This window comes from Thalia democratica, chromosome 3 (genome assembly GCF_965202585.1).
Source record: "Thalia democratica chromosome 3, ktThaDemo2.hap1.1, whole genome shotgun sequence".
NCBI lineage: Eukaryota > Metazoa > Chordata > Thaliacea > Salpida > Salpidae > Thalia > Thalia democratica.
The window spans coordinates 45,826,209-45,846,999 of NC_139167.1; the positions used below are offsets into that span (position 1 = coordinate 45,826,209).

Here is a 20,791-nt window from a genome sequence, read left to right on the forward strand (position 1 = left end):
AAATTTTAAAAATAAGTTATAAGAGAGTTATATGCCATGGTTTAGTTTACTTATTTGTAGATTAGCTAAAGTTTTTAAAATAAATAAAAGTATATTTATTTGTTACAAATTTTATACTAAGTAAAAAGAGGAAGTATAAAATTGAATGCTTTACATAGCTACAAGTGTGTCTCAGAATAAGTTTAAGTTAAGAATTTGATCAGGAAAATTCAGAAAACTTTTCTCAGCCTGATCTGGGGCAACCCTGTATAAATTATAAAAGGAACGTTTACTGAAAGTTCTCTATTGTTTGAGGTCTCTAGCTTAAAAAATGAAGAAAAATATAGATTTTTAGTGATTTTTTAAGTTTCCTAAAAAATTGAACATAAAAAATTTGCGCTCCTTACGTTTGTATCAGAAACTTTGTATAAAAATTTTAATTATTCACAAATGTACCGCTAGATGAAGTATTGGATATTTGTGTTGACACTTTGTATAGACTTGAGACACCCAGAATAAGCAAAAACAATTTTCGTGAACTTTTAAATTTTAATATCTCAAAAGTAAATAAGATTTTTTTATTCTATAAAAACTGGCTTGTAGTTTGTACTTCAAGGTTTTATATAAGATCCAATGTTATTTTTAGTATAAAAAATGTCGGACTTCCCCTATACCCTTAATCTAAAAAGATTGAAAAGCTTAAAAGAATCATATTTTTAATACGTACTTTTTATAGAAAGTTAAGGAAAAAAAAAACATTTGAACAGTAAAATTTTAAGTTTGTGGCTAAAAAAATAAAAGTAAATTTTAATTTCAGAAACAAAAAACAAAGTGGTTTATGCATTTGTGTACGAAGCTAAAAAAATATTGTTAATAGCTCAAACATTAAAGTTTCTGAGTTTGTAAAAAGTGACTAATAGTAATTACTTTCATACAAAAGCCTATCTTATTTTCAAAAAAAAAAGCTCAACATGATTTTGATTTTACCTAATTAAACACAATAGGCCTGTAACTGGATAATTAACTCTTATTATTTAAGTAACTCTTATTTTTTATGATAATTGCTTATTAGAAAGTCAAGAATCTAATAATAAGCTTCGAAATTTAATCAAAGTTAAAATCTCATCTACAAATAAAGTCACGCCAGTTTGCACTCGGTCATCTGAAAGTTTTTCGCTAAAATAAAAATTGGACGACTTTTAAACTAAAAAACTAACTCTGAATTAATATTATTTTAAAAAGTACCTTTACTTAAAAACATTTTATTTAGTTTTTCATAGTTTTAAAATATGTTTAAAAAACTCGTTTACTAAGTTCAGGGTTGCCACTTTACCTGGAATTTGAGAATATTAAAAAAAAACCTAGAAAAACCTGGAATTTTAAACAGAAATCACTATTAAAACCTAGAACTTTTAACAACTTAACATTTTAAATAGTAAAATTTCGATTTAACACAAAAAGTCTATCATATAGATAGAAATTTTTGTCATCATCAAAAAATTGTTTTATTAAAAAAAAATACAAAGTAGCTTAGTAGTATCTTTTCATTTTTTAATAATATTTAACACAGTTTCTTACCTTAAACTTAACTTTAAACTAAAAACAGACCCAAAAATGTGTACTTTTAAAAACCTGTAAATTTTTTTTGAAAAAACGAGTGGCAACCCTGTAAGTTTAACTAGTAATTTAATGAAAAAATTGTTGTTTATACAAAAATTAAAAAGTAAACATAAAATTTATGTATTTTGGATTTTTTTGTCCATATAGTAAACCATATATAATTTTACATAAAATGACACACACTCTATAAAAGTTAATATCAATAAAAAGCTTCGACTAGTTTAGTAGATTCTATTAATATGAACATAAATTGCTTCGAACATACTGTTATTATTATATATAAATTGTTTAATTCATATACTTTTGACTGAAGAATACCTCATATAACTTTTTAATTTTTATATTTTAAGTCGAATGTGTCCTTTTTAAACCTTATATTTCGTATCTAACTACCATCTTAGAGCTGTAGTAACACAAATATATATTAAGTTTAAAACATAGGAATACCTTTAAACGTTTTCAAATACCAATTAGTGCTTGCAAAATAAAACCTTTTTTTATTTCTAAACTTTTTTACAACTTCAGCCAGCTTTAAGAATTAACATAATCCCCTGTGAAAAATAACTTAAAAACTAACTTTATGATTGAAACAACTAAGTAAGAATAAACAGAATACTTAATCAAATTACACAAGTAGTAGTCACGACTAATCGTTAACAAAAAATGGATTGTTTAAACTAAACAAAAAACTAATCAAAACAAAATTGATTTTTTAAATATGCTAATAGTTTTTCTAAATCCTTTATCAGTACTAAGTTGGTTATTTAAATTAGGTTGATGTTTTTTTAATTAGTAAAGCTTCTGGAGATAATAAACTATTATAAGAATCACACATCTTAAAAGTTTCAAAACGTTTGTATATTTTATCATCATTTTTACAATGTGCACAATTTTCAATGTGTTTAAACACTGCAGTGCTATTTGGAGTTGTATGTTATTTAATTCTCACAAATGGTTGTCGTTCAGTCTCATAACACACTTGTTATTCATGCTTTTGGACACGTGAATTTATTGACTACTCAACTCTCCTATATTTATTTTATTGAAATCTTTAAAGAAAAATATCTCCCCACTTTTTATGTTTTATACGCAATACGTGTTCTTACCCAACATCTTTGATATCATATTACTCCTATTTTTATTTTTGATATATTTTTTTAATATTTTTATATATTAACTAAATTGTAGATTTAATTTTATACATTTAGTTTTGTATAACTAGTGTTAACTATTTAATTGTAAAATACTAATGTAATCAATTTTATTTCAGCTAAAACTAAAAATCTACTCTAGTTAGGCGATAAAAAATAGTTTACAAATATAAACATATTAATTTGAGAAATTAAAATATTAGAAAAGTATTTAAATGGTTTATAAAGCTGAATGAAACATATCATCTCCTCATGTTTGTTAAATTTATAAGTTTTCACTAAATAAAAGTATAAATAAACAACTTTTAAATTTTCAATACAATTAATTTTATACTTATATGCTTTAAAAAATGTTAAACAATTAAAAGTAAAGCATAAAAAATTTTTTGATAGAATTTTTTTTTTTCAAATAGTTTTTTAGTGTAATGCAGTAAAAGTTTTTTTTTTCTGTATGATTTAAAATTTTTTGTTATTTTTACATAATACTTAAAATATAAAAGATATTTGAATTGGATTTTATTATAGTAAACTGCAACTTAATTTTACTATTAACTAAAATTTTCACAAATGATAAAATATTTTGCTAAAATTTTTGTAAATACCATTTTATAACATTTATTTTGTGGTAAGTAATCATTTTAAAACCAAAGAGTCATTATAGTTTAGAGCATTGATGTTAATATATTGATATTATAATTTCTTTGGTATTTTTCTCTCATAAAAGTTATAGCATCATTTTATGTAGGTAAATTCCGGAAATAATTTAAGTAGTAGTTCAAATTTATTAATTGCCATATTTAATTAGCCTTAAATATTTTAAAGTAGTCAGTAAAAGATTTGCATGCAACAAAATAATTTATTTTAAACTTTAATAAATAAATATATATTATATGACTATTCAATAATATAAATTTAAGCGTTTGTTAACAAAATATCGTAGCAAAACTATTTTATATTGTAAGTAATTTGCTAAATTTATATTCTATCAGGTATTCTATATTAATAATATATTTATACTTTATAAAAATTTTATAAGCTCATAAAATAAATACATATTACGGCCATAGGGGAGCCAAGTATTTTACAAAATTTCCATCTGTAAACAAAAAAATTTTTTGTCGAACACAAATATTTAGCTGATTTTCAAGGTATATATGGTTAAATAAAACGTTATTAATACAAACGTTTGGAAAAGAAATTTTCCATTGCCAATTTTAAAAACAGAAAAACTCACTAGAAGTTTATCTTCTCCTTCACTTCTTAGGTAAATCACCTCATATTTTATGAATTAGAAGAAAATTCCGTATTGTTAAACTTAAATAATAAAAAAGAATATTTTATAACTATAAGTAAAAATAATCGTTTTTGAAAAAATGTTTTTTATCTAAAAATAATTTTTACTCAATAAGTCTCGCAATATGTTTATTTGTTTATATTAGGCTAAGGAAGTTTGAGAACGATTGTTTTAAATTGTAGAAGATATATTTTTGATAAAACAGTATTATTTTACTTTTTATTTTCTCCTTCTGTAAGGAACCTTTTGTACTCTCTGACTTTGTATCCTTGTATCTCAAAAACTAAATTTAAAATCAAAAAATAGTAAAAAGTAACTGCTAGATTAGTAAGAAAAAATTCAAATGAGATCAACTTGTAGAAAAGTGCCTTACTCTTACTAATCATCTACAAAATTATACAAAAAAATTACTCTATTAAATTACATATTATAGTTAACATATTTTTAATTATAGAACAATTTGTTTGCCCAGTAGGACTCTAGTTATAATTTTAATTTAAAAAGGCGTAAATAAATGAAAGATATTAAAAACCAAAAACAAAACACTAAAAAATGCTATCATTTGAACTAATAAAATCCTGACAAAATATATATTTAAGCAAACTTATGCGTAATATCTAAAATTAGATTGTATGAAGTAGAAATTTAGGTTCAGTTGTCGTATTGAAAGCTACTATAAAATTAATATATATAATAAAGTTTGATTTTAATGTTACAAAAATAAGTTTTTGAATTATAACAACTAAAAAACATTTGAATAAAGGTAAGAACAATAAAAGTATATTTTGAACTAAGGTTAATAAAGACAAATTTAGTAGAGCTTTTAGAAATTTATGCGGTGTTAGAATTATTAAAACATAATTAAATTTAAAAATACTAAATGATACAGGGTTACTAGTTATTGTAAAGTTGAATTTGTAAAACTGTTTTTACTGATTGAACTATGTAATTATAAAATGTAAAATTAAGGTCTTATTATTTTAACTTAATTATTTTGCAGTACATCTTAAAAATTAAAAGAAATGAAAGTGTACAGAGTATAAGTAAATGTTAAAAAAAAAAAAAAAATTGAGTTATTGTAATGGACTTTAACATTGGATCATAGTTTTTGAAGCACAATCATTTCTTTATAGTTACGAAAAAATATGTTTATTCTTATTTCTGTCAGTTTTAATTTTGCAAAAACTTTAAAAAACCCTTTTTAAATTTTTTGGTTTGGTACCATTTAAACCAAACCTAAAAAATTCATCATAGTAGTATGCAAAGATTTGAATTTTTTTATGTTGCTGTTTTAGAAAGATACTTAATAACTATTTTATTAATTTACTACTATTTTTATTTATTATCCTATTATAACATTAGTTGTTTAAATTGTATTTTACTTATTAAGTTTAGTTATTTTCGGGAAAAATTTAGTGCTTTGTTCAAGTATTTAAAAAATATTTAACAAAACAGATTTCATAAAAAAAATTTTTGTTGAGATGTTTCTACCATTTTTGTTGAAGAATATTCCTTATAAGAAAAAATATTAATTATAAAATAAAATAACGTAATATGTGTGTAAAATTTGAAGTTTTTATTAAACTAAGCTTGAACAATATTAACCGTTTATTGTTTAAAACTAGTAAATTTAAGTTTAAAATCATACTAAAGAAAATAAAAGATAAGCTAATTACAATACTCTTAATTTATAAAAGAAAGCATTCGTTATATAATAGTTTAATTGAAACAATTAAAAAGTCTAATCTGATAAACATTGTTTTTCGTTTAATTGTATACATAAAGCTTCCAAAATATGAAGCTGAAAAAGTTTTGTGCCTGCATTAGAATAGAAAAGTTCTCATCCTTGAAGTTTTTTGGCACACAGATTGTCAATTAAGTGTTGACCAATTTCAGAAAATTGATTTTTATTAAGTTTTTCGACAAACACTCAATCCAACTTTTGAAGGTTTTTGACACTTGCTAATCGACAAGTAATTTTTTTTTTGACGTTTTTACTACATAATTACTGCCATAGTGACTACTAAATTTATAGTTAGTGATGCTTAACATCTATAAATTAAGTTGTCGCTGTGGTAGTGATTTGGTCGAAAGGTTTCTACAATGAATTATTTATTGTGCAATATGTTTTCTTTAATGTTTTATTTAAGCCATGCACCGGTAAAACGATTAATAATTAGTTTATTTGACAGCTTTTAACTTATTTTGATACATAAATGTTGTCTTTTGTTATATGGTTTTAAAACTTGCTCTTTGTCGATCAGCATATTTTTATCTTGCAATAAATTATTAAAGTTCATCTTCGGTTTTACGTAGATATTTTTTCTTTAAAGGTATGGTAGAGACAAGCAATTATTCTCGTTAGAAGCCGGTAGACGATGTCATTCTGGACATGGTTAGTCAGTTTTAAATGTATCATTTGTTCATTTTACTAGTAATTAGTTTTGCAACTTATATTTTTGGTATAATGTTTTGTTTTTTTGCTAAATTGTACTCGAAAACTTTAAAATTTGTGGAAGTGTTGAAATTTACTTTTTTCAAATACTTTTTCTGACTTAATGTCAATAAAGTATGTAAATTGTTTAAACAAGTTTTTTTATTATTTTGCTTCATTTTCAAAGACTTAAATATTATTATTCATTATTTTTACTTGTACAGTATAACCTTGTAATTATCGCTTGCAATATTGTTTTAATACTATACAGGAATGTTTTATTTTAAAACGGATCAATACAATGCAATATTTCAAGAAGTGGAAAAAAATGTCAAGGCACTTGCATGTCGAAACAGAACTCAAAGTAGTTATATGTTTTTTTTTCAGTTATTAACAATAAATTCACATTTTATTTGTGAAAATTAATTGCTAGTTTTGAAGGTCTTGAATGTTTTGTTATATAACTAAGTTCATATCAATTAAATCTTTGATTTAAATTTATAGTGTAGTAATGTTCATCTTGAATACGTACTTTGAAACAACCAAATGTGCGTACTCAATAGAAATTGTGTACCTAAAGAGTATTGGTCTAAATGTAAAAGTGCATTTTATACACAAATGTTTGGCTTAAAAGCTCGTACTCAACAAGAAGATTGTTGTACACATGTAGTTTTGTTGTTTTACCATAATAATATCTGCTTATTTTATTTCTTATTATTTTTATTAACTCACTTTAAACAATGAAATAAAATTTAATAATTGTTAAGTTTATTTTTTAAAAGTGAGTAACTTTAAGTTTTAGTAAATTTCTTAGACTAAACTAATTTATCTCCTATTGTTAAAACAGGTACAACGAGTTTGACTCAATCGTCTTCAAATTTAGCGCTACAGTTAAACAGGCCAAATTCTCCTTCATTCCGTAAAATACAAGTACCTTCTCCACCAGAGAGCCCTCGAGTTCCGCTTCCCGCCCTTCCGAAAACTCCCGTACTTCAATCTGCAGGTGTCTATGACAACCCTCTTGACGCTAAAGCAGATAAAAAGATGCAGGAAGTTTCTCAAAGACTTACTCCTCAAAACTCAGAAGACGTGTATAGTTATGATGAACCAATGATTTGTCATAAGTCTCCTAATTTGAAAAAAACAAAAAAAATTGGTAATATTTTAAAGCTTCTAAATTTTAAATTTTTGCATTGATTTCGAAGCTGGATAAATTTTATTAGTTGATGCTAATTATTAGTATGAGACTAAATTTTGATAGTTTACAACTTTAAAAAATAAAATTACACAAGTTAATTATAAACGGTCTAGTAACTTGTCATTTGTTAAACTGTCTTGTATTTTAAGATTTCGACTAAGTTATCTTAAAATGAATTTTGAAAATATACAGTGTTTTTGTAAACTTATATGGAACTCATTTAATTTTTTTGTTTGGTAGTCAAAAAATTAAGATTGATAATTATATTTGAATACAGGGCGGCGCGTTGTGTTAAGCAAGTCGGTTTATCTAGAATATAGACAAAAAAAAAACAAAAATATCAGTTTTTAAAAACTTTCAGATTTATCATTTAAGCTTTCGATTTAGCGTAAAGCTCACGATGCTGTACAGTGTACAGTACATGTCCAGTTTAAAAACCTTCAAGCACATTTCTAATGTAATTTTAACAAGACAGATTTTAAATTTTATATAAATATTTTAATATTCACATACATCACAATAAAAAATATAGACTAACTAGAAGTTTACTATACAATCCTAATAATGTAACTTGTTTTAAATCAAACAATTTAAAGTTCTCGACTTAAATGTCTTTAAGGAGATTTATATATATTTACAACAACTGAGGATCTCCTATATGCAAGTATAGGAGTGAAACATTGTTTTGTTTGTAATAAACTGTTAAAATAAATATTGGATACAGTCCTAATGCGAAATGGAAGCTTAAGTTTAAAACTTGAAGATATGCCAAATATTAAAATTGAATATTAAGAAAAAGCAAATGTGTAGTTTTTATTTTACTTTTAGTTCACGTTACTTTAGTGGCATGTTTGCTTTTATAATTAAGCTGTTTATATTATATACTTAGAGTTTTAGACTCCGTAGTAATGTTCATAGTTCAACCGCAACGAACACAGTTAGTTAAATAAAGTATTACATATATAAGTAGTTGTATTAAAGTATTTATTTTTAACAAGGTATATAAATTAAGCTTGAAATAAATGCAATTTGCTTGAGTCAACATAAATAGGAAAATAACTCAAAGAAAAACTGATAGATAGCAACTTGATTAAATCTTACATTAGAACTGAAAATAACATGGAACCTAATCCTAATTTAGCTTTATATAGTTTCAAAAAAGCAGACTTTAAGAATATCAATAAGTACTTACCAGTCATAAATTTAACTTCATTACTTTAAAAACCAAAAATACTTACAAAATTTCTGATACAAGTTTGTTAGATTGATTCAAATATCTATTAAACTTTTTAAAATTAATTAGTTCTTAATACGCTAAATTTATAAAAATGTAACTACTTTATATTATATTATTATTTAAAAAAATTCTGATATATTTTTGTTGCTGTCAGCATATATTTTTTGAATCAGTCAAAATTTGTGCGAAAGTTATTATGGTGATGATGGTTATTAAACTTATTTTACTAAACAGTGTTTATAATTTAGATTAAACTATTTAAACTTTGCCTGTATGAGCTTTACACGTTTTAAATACACGTTTTAAACTAAGGAAACTTTCTAATTAATTTATTTTAATTTATCAATTCTAGAAAAAAACCAAGCGTCGCTACTGTCTGTATGAACAATCTATCTGTATCTGTTTTTCAAAGGTAACAGGATGTAAAGCAGTATATTTATCAAAGTTAAAACTTTTTGCAAATTGTTTTATCGCAAATTTTAAAGCTAATTAACTTTTAGTTAACAACCAGTTTTTGACTTTTTTGCTGCAACTAGTTTAATCTATCAGGATTTTCGAGCAAAAAAGTAAAGTCTCCAGTTCGACCATCACCACCTTGCTTAGATACTTATGCAGTTGCTGAGGATTTGCCTCAAGTTGTTGGAGACTACAGCAGGTTTTTAATCTTCTTTTTTGATGTGATTTGAAAAATAATTATAATTTTATTTAGTTGCTTTATGCTTTTTTCGACTAAAATAGTTATTTATTTCAGTCAAAACTTATTACTGTCATTATTGTTTTCTTTGACCTTACTTCTTTCATATTTATTTAAACTGTACTTAAAAATATTGACAAAAGAACAGCATAGTATATATTTATTTACTTAATTTCTGTAATAGTTTTTTAATATCTTGTAAGATTTAAAATATTGAAATAGACTGGATATATCAGGGTTTAGAAAAGCTTCAATCCAAAGTGAAAATGAGTATGATAGCTTAGAATGGAACACTAAAACATCTTTTAGTTTGTCAAACTGTCAGGACCGGTCATTACATGGAAATGCAAAGTATACGGAGGCATACGATTTGCAAAATTATGATAATGAGTACGCTATTGCTGAAGATTTAAATATGAAGTAAGTTATAAGAAGAAGTAGTTATATTTTTATATTAATTGGTGTACGCCGTTTAAAGTTTTTTGTGTACTACAACGTCAGCTTCAAACGTGTACTTAAGTACACAATACTGTATCATATGTTATTTATGCTTTTGAACCGGTTATTTTTAAACTTTAGGTTTTATTCTTGCCAATACGCATCGTGGTAAATAAAAAATTATATTTTAATAAAAATACCTAACAGTTATATTTGTATTGCATTAAAAAACTGTAAGCTAGCTATTTGGTAAAGTTTGTTTTAAATTCGTGGTAAAATACGAATATTTACTAGAGTTTATTTCCAACATTATTTCGACCTACTAAGTCTTAAAAATTTAATGCTTTGTAATTGGACTCTGGTGAATATTTTTACTCAGTCGTCTATTTTGTTCAGAGTTATATAATTAGAAAGAACTTACTAATACACATATTAAATTACTGCAATTTAATATTGAGTTGTAAAAAAAATAGTTGTGTAATTATTTTAATGTAAAAATATCAAAGAAATTTATCTAAGTTTGTTTAGCTCTAAAAAAACTTATTGTTTTAATTCGTTTTTTATAAATTTTGAAAACTTTTTATGAAGTTAATATTTACATAACTGCTTTAAAGTTCAAGTGTAGTTAAAATTTTTTGATTACGAAGTCTTTTTTTTCTTCAAACCATTTTTATATAACAACTTTTACTATGACAAAAAAGTATGTTTTTTATAAATTTACTCTGGTATATTTAAAAAATATTTTTATGTAGATAAATAAACTGTTTACAAACTTCAAAAATTGATTAGACCTTTTAATATTTAAAATATTTTTATAAAACTATTTTGTTTATGCATAAATAAACCTTAAAAACCAATTAGTTTAAAATGGGAAGTTTAATTGGAATTACATAAAAATAAAACCACACAAAGTATTATTTAAAGCAGTTTTATTTGTTGACTGTTTGTTATGTGATTTTTACAATTTAAGAAATTTAGTTTTTTGCTTTGTAACATTCTAATTTGTATGCTTGTTTCATGTATGTACAATAGTTTTTTGGTTAAAAGTAAAAATAACCCTAAGTTTTAAAATAAATTTTCTTTTAAGTAGTTAAGTATAATTTGAATAACATAATAAACGTTAAAAAATGTAGTTGAAAGTTTAAATATTTTATTGAATCATAAATGCACAAAAGCATTTCTAAAATAGAACATGAAACTAGTTTTAGAAAAATCTTAAGTTTCGCATCACATCAGTAATTTAATTTAGTATAATAAAAACAAATTAATTTAGTTTTATTTATTAATTTCACTTAATTAAACTAATTAGTTTGTTGAAACATTTTCAAATAACATATTAAGATATTTAAAGTTTAGTTTAAATAAATTTACCTATTAAATACATATCTATAGTCATTTTACTTAGTTACTTTTATATACTTTTCGCGTAAGCACTATTCAAGTTTCGTTACTTCCTTATTTGCTGCACGTTTAATGACGTTACTAAATTTTAATGCTATTTTTTTATATCACTAACGTTTTTTGACTTTAAAAATAAAAGTTCATAGATTATTAAAATAAGTTTAAAGCTTCGTAAAGTACATGAATGCGGTGTAGTATTAGATCTTTTAGATAAGATTGTTTGAAAATACTTAAAAATATTTTATTACTAACAGGTACTAAACTGATATTTTAACTATGTACAACTTGTGTAAACAATATTTTTAAACGCTATAACTCTTTCTGAAATAAATAATTCATAGTTTTAAATTTAGTAACGTCTGAATACTTTTAATTTTTCAATTTTAAAAAGTACTTTAGAGTCAAAATTGTTGCTTAATAAAGTTAAACAAGCTTATAGAAACAATAGTTTTTAGTTTAAACTGGTTTTTATTTTAATTGTACTTTACAAAACCCTTTATTTTGTATTACACGTGTAAAAGTTTTTATTTTTTAACGTTTTTAGCACTGTTTTAAAAACTTTGAGCTAATTAAAAACTATTGTTCGACTCAATATCAGGTTTAATTATTAAAGCTAAAAACTTCTTTAAACAATATACAAAAGACACTCAGTACAAATTCCAAGTATATTTCACGCTATTTTCATCAGTGGCTATATGATAAATAATAAAAGATAAATTTAACTTATATAGTAATAGTATTATGCAAACTAAGTTCTGGTCCTTGCTGTCAAACTTTGCTTTAAAAGAGGTTTTGACCTCATCTAATTTGCATAATAAAGTCTTCGAAGAATAAATATATTATTTCTCCTATAGTAGATGAGATCTCTTTATTTGTTTTCTAAATATCAAAACATATAATAAACAAATAGTAATTAAATACATAGTCAATTACACAATACTAATCAAAATACTAATAATTAAAGCTGATTAAATACTAACATATAAACACCAAAAAGAGCATTGAGTAAATAAAGCAACACTATAGTCAAATTGTTTTTGCCTACAAAGGTAGGTTTCATATTTAAAATACATAGAGTTTCCATTTTAACTAAGTCAAACACGTTATAACAACTTCTAATTATTTTAAATCTCTTCAAATTGAAATTTTCAGCACAACTCTGATTGTTCACCAAATGTTCAGCAATAGCAAATCTTTTTATTGTCTTCATAATTTTATTAGTATTATTTTCTTTTTCAGTTAAACTCAAAACTTATCAATCTAAGCAGGTATGTGTTATTTGACTCTTTTCTTCACCTGTCTAGCTAGTAGTAAGACCGATATAGCTATTGTCACAATAGCATTTGTATTGGTGTATAACTATGCCTTTATTAAATGTGGATATTAAGTCTTTGCCTTCAGGTGCTAACATAGGACTTGGGATAAAAACTTCGCTGGGTTTTGATTAATTCATTAAGACGTTGTTGTATAGGAATGGATATCCTCCGAGATAGTAAGTAGAACTATTTTAAATCTTACCTAAATTGTTTAAAAAGAGATAAGGAAATTGGACCTGAAAAATATGTAATCACCTTAAAAATTTCATACATAAACAAAAGATCTGCGTATTTAGAAAAGAATATTAGGCAACTAATAAGTTCTACTTTTTCAGCTGCAAAACCCAGAGTAGTTTTTATCCTAACTCCTATGTTGGCACCTGAAGGCAAAGAGAAGATATCCACTTTTAATAAAAGCATAGTTATACACCAATACAAATGCCATTGCGACAATAGCTATATCGGTCTTACTACTAGACAGGTGAAGAAAAGAGTCAAATAACACATGCCTGCTTAGATTGATAAGTTTTGAGTTTAACTGAAAAAGAAAATAATACTAATAAAATTATGAAGATCTGCTATTGCCTAACATTTAGTGAACAATCAGAGTTGTGTTGAAATTTCAATTTGGAGAGATTTAAAATAATTAAAAGCTGCTATAACGTGTTTGACTTAGTTAAAATGGAAGCTCTATGTATTTCAAATATAAAACCTACCTTTTGTAGGCAAAAAGAATTTGACTATAGTGTTGCTTTATTTACTTAGTGCACTTTTTGGTATTTATATATTTGTATTCAATCAGCTTTAATAGTTAGTATTTTGATTAGTTTTGTGTAATTGACTTTGTATTTATTAATTTTTGTTTATGATGATTACACTAGGCAATCCGAAGTATTGCTTACTTGTTATGCATAATAAATTATACAAAAATTGTTGCATAGCTGAAGATTATTGAAGTTTTTATCGTTTAAAGTTCAATTAGTTTTATTCTATTGTACAAATTTTTTTAACAACAGAATTGACTAAAAGTAGTTTGAGATTTCGACTCATAAGATTAATTGAACAATTTAATGCTCTTTACATAATGACAAATTAAAATTTGTTTATTTTTTTGAATTTTTGTAACATTAACCTATCAAACAAGGCTTTCTTTGTACGGAATTTATAAAAATTATGAGCAGTTATTTTTAAATTATCAAGCTCTTTTCTGAGCTGAGTTGTTATAATTTATTTTATTTTAAACTAGGGGTGGGTAACTTACGGCCCGCCAACATAAATTTCTGACCCGCGTCGTATTTTTAGCTCCAAAACATCTTGTGAAAATTAAATAAAACTGATCTTTTTAATAACAAATGTTTCAGAATTTGCTCTTGATTTTATTTTTAGTACACAGCAGTGGCGTCGCGTGGTATTTTTCTTAGGTGGTGCAGAAAAAAAAAATCCGAGTTTAAGGTGATCGATTTGCTCCTACTTGAGTTGTCCCTGCTCGAGTTGCCCCTACTTGAGTTGTCCCTGCTCGAGTTGCTTCTGCTCAAGTTGCCTCTTCTCGAGTTGCTTCTGCTCTAATTGCTTCTGCTCGAGTTGCTTCTTCTGGAGTTGCCTATTCTCGAGTTGTTTTTTCTCGAGTTGCTTCTTCTCGAGTTGCCTCTTCTCGAGTTGCTTCTTCTCGAGCTGCTTTTTCTCGAGTTGCTTTTTCTCGAGTTGCTTTTTCTCGAGCTGCTTCTTCTCGAGCTGCTTCTTCTCGAGTTTCTTCTTCTTGAGTTGCCTCTTCTCGAGTTGCCTCTTTTCGAGTTGCCTCTTCTCGAGTTGCTTCTTCTCGAGTTGCTTCTGCTCGAGTTGCCTCTCCTTGAGATGCTTTTGTTCAAGTTTCCTCTGCTTGAATCACCTGTGCTCTGCTCTGCTTAGCTTCGTTTTCATTTTTTGTTTATGATAATGTGTGATATAATACTTAGACCTGTACTGTTTCAAGGAATTTTCAACTTAGCTTACTTACCGCATAATATTGATTTTACTGTAAATCTTGAAGAAATTTTGCTGTTTTGAGTTCATTTGCGGCAGTGAAGTGAGCAAAATGGTTGCTTTCTAAATTGGAGTTTTATAAGAAATTTTCTTCTAAAAAATAATTAAAACATTATAGATACTTAATTTTTTCTTACAAAATTTTAAGGTGGTGCAATTGCGGCAGTGCAACACCCTTTGCGACGCCCCTGGTACACAGTAGTGATTTGAAATAACTTTTATTACAATTTTACTCGAAATTTATTTTAATGTCTTTTATTATAACTTTCAAAATAACGCGGTCCGCTAGGATTTTTATTAACAAGTCCGGCCTAAAAAAAAGTTGTTTTGTAAATTTTGTCTGTCGGCAATAAAGCTTGACCATCCTTATTCCAAACCATTTTAAAAGATATAAAAAGAAGTATTGTAGCAAGTAGTAAAAAATATATTTGTAAATTAATCTGTTTTAGTTTAGTAGAAAATATATATAGTTTTTACAATTAGTCAACCGTTAGTGTAAATTTTGATTAAATGTGTTGTTAACTTACTTGAATGTGATTAGTTGTAAGGTAAAATTAGCGATCAAAATTTTTATTTGCTACTTGAAGACCTAGGTGAAGTTCTAAATGTAAGTAAGTACTAGAACTAATAGGTTAATTTAACAGAGTGTTAGTATTATATATTTTCATCGTAAAAATTAATTAAATATTATGTTAAAGTCACAAGATAAAGTAATTGTCAGTTTTTTTATTTAAATTTTTCAAACTTTTTATACTACTATCTAAAAGTTAGTTGTAATTTTACAGACATTTTCAAAAGAATACTTAATATTTCCTTATACAATTTTACTTTTTAGTATCACAGAAGACTCAACCTACGATCACGTGCAACGTTAAATGAACAGTTGAGGTTTTAGTATATGACTAAAAAAGAACGTCTTCTGAATAAATTTTGTGTTTAAAAAACTTTATTTTATAATACAGGGTTGCAAATTTACCTGGAATCCTGGAAAAACCTGGAATTCGGGAAATTTTGAAAAAAAAAAACTGGAAAAACCTGGAATTTTAACATTTTCAATAGTTTAATTTCTATTTGACTCAAAAAATCTATCATATAAATAAAAAAAATTGTCATCATTAAAAACTTTTTTATTATAAACGTATTTAAAATAGCTTTACAGTATCTTTTTAAAGTTTTTATACTATTTTAAATAGTTTCTTACCTTAAGCTTAACTTTAAACTATAAATAGACCCAAAAATGTGTACCTTTAAAAACTGAAAGAAATTTTGAAAACCTGGAAAAAACTTTGAAAAAACGAGTGGCAACCCTGATAATATTTGTAACCCTGTTAGATGCAACTTGAATTGAATTACATTAAATTTAGGGTTGCCAATTACTCGGATAATATTTTTTTCATGATAAATATTTTTTTGTAATGCTTAGCTTATTTCGATTATTTTAGGTATTCATAAGTTAATTTTAAACTTAATGATCTTAAATTATTGTTTCTTAAGCGTATAATATGTTTATAAATCAAAAAGCTTTTTATTTATAGTTAGTCTCAATCAACAGAACGACTTATAATTTACCAGACTTGTATAGATTTCATTACCATGAACCAGCCAAATGTTAGAAATAAGCTTTCTTGATTTACAGAGGGGCAACTATGAAAATTGCTTCTGCTAAATGAAATGTCAAGTTTTGTACTTACATACAATTTGTAGTTAAAGAAACATACTTTAATGAATCTAATAATATTTTTCTATAAATCATTCAGTATAAATAATTACAAACAATATACTTATTTTTAACTTAAGTGTGATCTATCTGATCTGCGGTTACTTTTTAGTTTGCGAAACGTTGATAGTAAAACTTGTAAAATTTGTTTTTAAAACTTATTACATTTTCCAAGTATATATATTGCCTAGTTTTTAACTTACATCCAATATCTTTTTTATCTGTTAGCTTTTAGATTGTTTTAAGCTGCTGCTAAGTAGAATAGTTGCTGCTCTTTTTAAAACCATTAACAATCAAAAAAGATTAAAATGTAACTTTATTTTACTGTCAATTCGATAAAAATTTACATGATATTTTACATTGTTAAAAATAACGATCGCCTAATAATAACTTGTTCGAAATCGAACATTTTTTAATATTGTATGCTGTAGTTATAGAACGTATTAAAAAATATCAAATACTTTAAAAAATAAAAGGAATTATGATTAAGATAAATACCCGCTGTATTTGTATTTTTGACCGAGTTTTTTCTTTTTATAAGACACTTTAAAGATAAAAACTGTAATTGTTTTTTATTAAAGAAGCTTTACAAATAGCAACGAAGTTGTAAAATTTATATTGTATGAGTATTATGTTTTCAGACTAAAATTTTTTTTATTAAAATAATTTAGTTTTTAAAAGCAACTTTTATAAAGTATTTCGATATAACGTGTATTTTTGTTATAATGTATTTCATTGATCAAGTTATTTTTTTGTTTCTGTTAACACTTGAAATAAATTGTGTAAAGTTTTTAAATAGTATATTTTTATTGAAACTTTGGCTAAATAATAACATTAGATTAATCTTGTATCAGTATTAGTAAAAATACTTTATAACTTGACCAACTTTTGAATAACAGTAATTTTAAATAAATTCAAATTAAAAGTAAAAACTTAAAAAGTCTTTGTCTATCTGATTTGAAAATTTTTTTATTTTACATTAGGTCTAACTCATATCTAGGATCTAAAACTGATTAATGTACGAAGTTAATTTGTTGGCAATGGTTTAAAGGTTACATGACAGTTCAAATTAAAAAAAATACTATATCTCAAAAACTAATATAAGCTTAAAAAATTAAAGACCTTATCAATATCTACATACCACTTTTTTACAAAATCTTAAATATTTTTTAAGATATAGATTAACCATGTTTTTTTACTTTATATAAACATATCAAAATATGTTTAACGTTTTACAAAAAGAAAAAATTACTTGTAGATATTAATAGGACCTACAGTTGTATATTTAGCAAATATTCATTACTTTTTTTACTGTGGCCCTTTCAACTCATTTTTAAGAATTTGAATAGTCGTGCACCTGAAAAAAGAGCATATTGTCTTTCTTACTAAGTTTAAATTAAGTTTATACAACTTGAAAAACATTCATATTTCTAGCAAAATAAAAAATATTGCGGTTTTAAGTCGATAGGTAAAGAAAAAAAAGTTATAAAATTCTAAATATATGATTAAAGCTTATAAACCACTATATAAAGTAGTATATATTTTAAATGTTCCAAAAAAAGTATCTAACCTACCAGGGGCGTCGCGTGGGGTGTTGCACTGCCGCAATTGCACCACCTTAAAATTTTGTAAGAAAAAATTAAGTATCTATAATGTTTTAATTATTTTTTAGAAGAAAATTTCTTATAAAACTCCAATTTAGAAAGCGACCATTTTGCTCACTTCACTGCCGCAAATGAACTCAAAACAGCAAAATTTCTTCAAGAATTACCGTAAAATCAATATTATGCGGTAAGTAAGCTAAGTTGAAAATTCCCTGAAACAGTACAGGTCTAAGTATCATATCACAAGTTATCATAAATAAAAAATGAAAACAAAGCTAAGCAGAGCACAGGTGATTCAAGCAGAGGAAACTTGAACAAAAGCATCTCAAGGAGAGGCAACTCGAGCAGAAGCAACTCGAGAAGAGACAACTCAAAAAGAGACAACTCGAGAAGAGGCAACTCAAGAAAAGAAACTTGTGAAGAAGCAGCTCGAGAAAAAGCAACTCGAGCAGGTACAACTCAAGTAGGGGCAACTCGAGCAGGGACAACTCAAGTAGGGGCAAATCGATCACCTTAAACTCGGATTTTTTTTTTCTGCATCACTTAAGAAAAATACCACGCGACGCCACTGTAACCTACCATAAAAATATAAGGAAGATCTTAGCGCTAACTAACCAAAAATAAATCTTGAATAAACTCAGTCACGGATACCTCAAAAAGTATTTCTTATTCATTTCAAAATTTGTGAAATTTATAAAAAATTACTCTTCAAAAAAGATCTACAAAGCTTTTGTTTTAAGCTGATTATTTTTGCTTGAAGTACTTACAACAACTTCGTCAGCAAGCAAGTAAAATAATAATTGTTTTATAAAAGATAAGTAAGTTTAAATTATAATTACAACAATTAAAGTAGATAAACAAACACTAAAAAAAGGTTTAAATATTACAGAAACTGAAATCTAAATTAGTTTACACTAGATGTACTTCTAGATTATTAGTTTAACAAGTAAAAGAACATATTAGTAGTAAAACAAAAGTTTTGATCGTGCTGAACGTTTTTAAAAAAATAGTTGTTAATACATAGAGTTTTTTTTCAGTTTCATACTAAGTTAGTAAAATCCAGATTAAAGCTGTGTTTTCCGATTGTAACAAGCGTATTTTTGGTCCCATAATTTTGAATTACAACATGCCCAAAACCTGACCTTCATACAGACATCGTGGAAAATGATATCATTTAAAAGAAGAACTTTGTCATCGCCATATTTTCTTGTCTAAGTATTTGTATGTCTATTTGAATGAGACAGGAGTTATTAGATAAAAAAAAAACAATCTTAATTAAAATGACAACTCGCAAGGGCAGGTAAGGTAAATAAAATGACTTAAAGACGATATGAAGGAAATGAAAGATATGTTAAAGTTAATAATAGAAGAAAACAAGGGCATAAAAAAGACCATTGACTCAATGGAAAAGTCACTTGAGTTCATTAACGGCAAATTTGAAAAAATTATGTTGGAAAATTCTGAAATGAAACAAATATTTAACTCATAAAAAAATGAAAAGAAACAAAGTTTTAAAACAAATCAATGAAGAGTATATTACACCTTGATTTCATTGAAAGAGAGCAGAAGGGCAACAGTATAGTTTTAAGTTGGGTCGAAGAAAAAGATGGTGAAAAAACTACTGAAGTAGCTCTAGAAGTACTTTTTAAAGTAGATCCAGAAATTAAAAAAAAAAATGTCTGTCTATAGGTTGAAAAATTAAAGAAATGACAAGAAGAAAAATTATAGTGCTACAGTTTTAGTGAAATTTGTATCCTATAGAGAAATTAATGAAATCTTTAAAAAAAAAAAATCAAGTGTAAAATTTCAATCTGCAAAGAAAGTCTACATCAATGAAAACCATATAGAAACAAGAAACTGTTCACCACAGTAATTCACTTCAAAAAACAACAATACTGGAAATTTTTGTAGAAAATAAACGGCATTGTTCACTTAAGAAAAGATGAAGAATCAAAAAATGTATCTTGTACGAAAAGAAGAAGACATTGTAAGTATAAAAATTTAATTCAATAACATTTTAAGTAAAATTTTTTAATGAAGATCAAACATTTTATAATGTCTTTTAACTATAGTTTTTGTTAAAGAAATGTCATTTAGCTTAATTAACACTTCTGACTTAAAACACCTTTTTGTTCTACTTCTAATTAATTTTTTTTTTCATTTACTGTTACTAATTTCACTGAACTTTTCTTAATGAATAAAAACAACCTAAACAGAAAATTTAACTTAAATGCTGAACCAACTGTTTTTAGTAACCAATAAATTTCTACTGATGACCTTGAATCACAGGGGAATAAAGATTTAAATGATAAAAATTTAAGTTTTCTGCATATCAACATAAGAATTTTTAGTAAAAGTAAACCACTCCTTGAGGAGCTAATGTATTCATGAAATATTTTTCTAGACTTCATAGGTATATGTGAAACAAAATCTAATAGTAACAGCAACATAGATTTAATATCCTAGAAAAATTACAATCTACATTTTATAAACTCTGAAACCAGATCTTGCGGTGTGCTTGTTTATATAAAAAACAACTTTATATACAATAAGGGAAGATCTTAAATTTACTTGCAGTAAATATGAATCACTATGGCTAGAAATATATGTAGGGATAAATAGAAATATCAGTAAAAACATTTTAGTAGGACTGTTGTATAGACACCCAGGACATTCCATAGTTGAGTTT

At 25.3% G+C, this 20,791-nt stretch overlaps 1 protein-coding gene across 3 annotated transcripts in view; it reads left to right on the plus strand.

Annotated features, from left to right (window-relative positions):
• LOC145831385 (docking protein 2-like) overlaps positions 1–17,133 on the plus strand; it is a 28,065-nt gene extending 10,932 nt beyond the window's left edge. For 2 of the 3 annotated variants that reach the window (XM_082938631.1, XM_082938633.1), the window contains exons 6-11: positions 6,378–6,439; positions 6,750–6,842; positions 7,326–7,634; positions 9,463–9,568; positions 9,830–10,027; positions 15,617–17,133. In XM_082938631.1, the coding sequence (XP_082794757.1) occupies positions 6,378–6,439; positions 6,750–6,842; positions 7,326–7,634; positions 9,463–9,568; positions 9,830–10,027; positions 15,617–15,656 (808 nt within the window). In that variant the 3' untranslated portion in view covers positions 15,657–17,133. Of the gene's footprint in view, positions 1–6,377; positions 6,440–6,749; positions 6,843–7,325; positions 7,635–9,462; positions 9,569–9,829; positions 10,028–15,616 lie in introns of those variants that run through there. The other variant, XM_082938634.1, reaches the window with a different exon arrangement.
• The last annotated feature ends 3,658 nt before the right edge of the window (positions 17,134–20,791 follow it).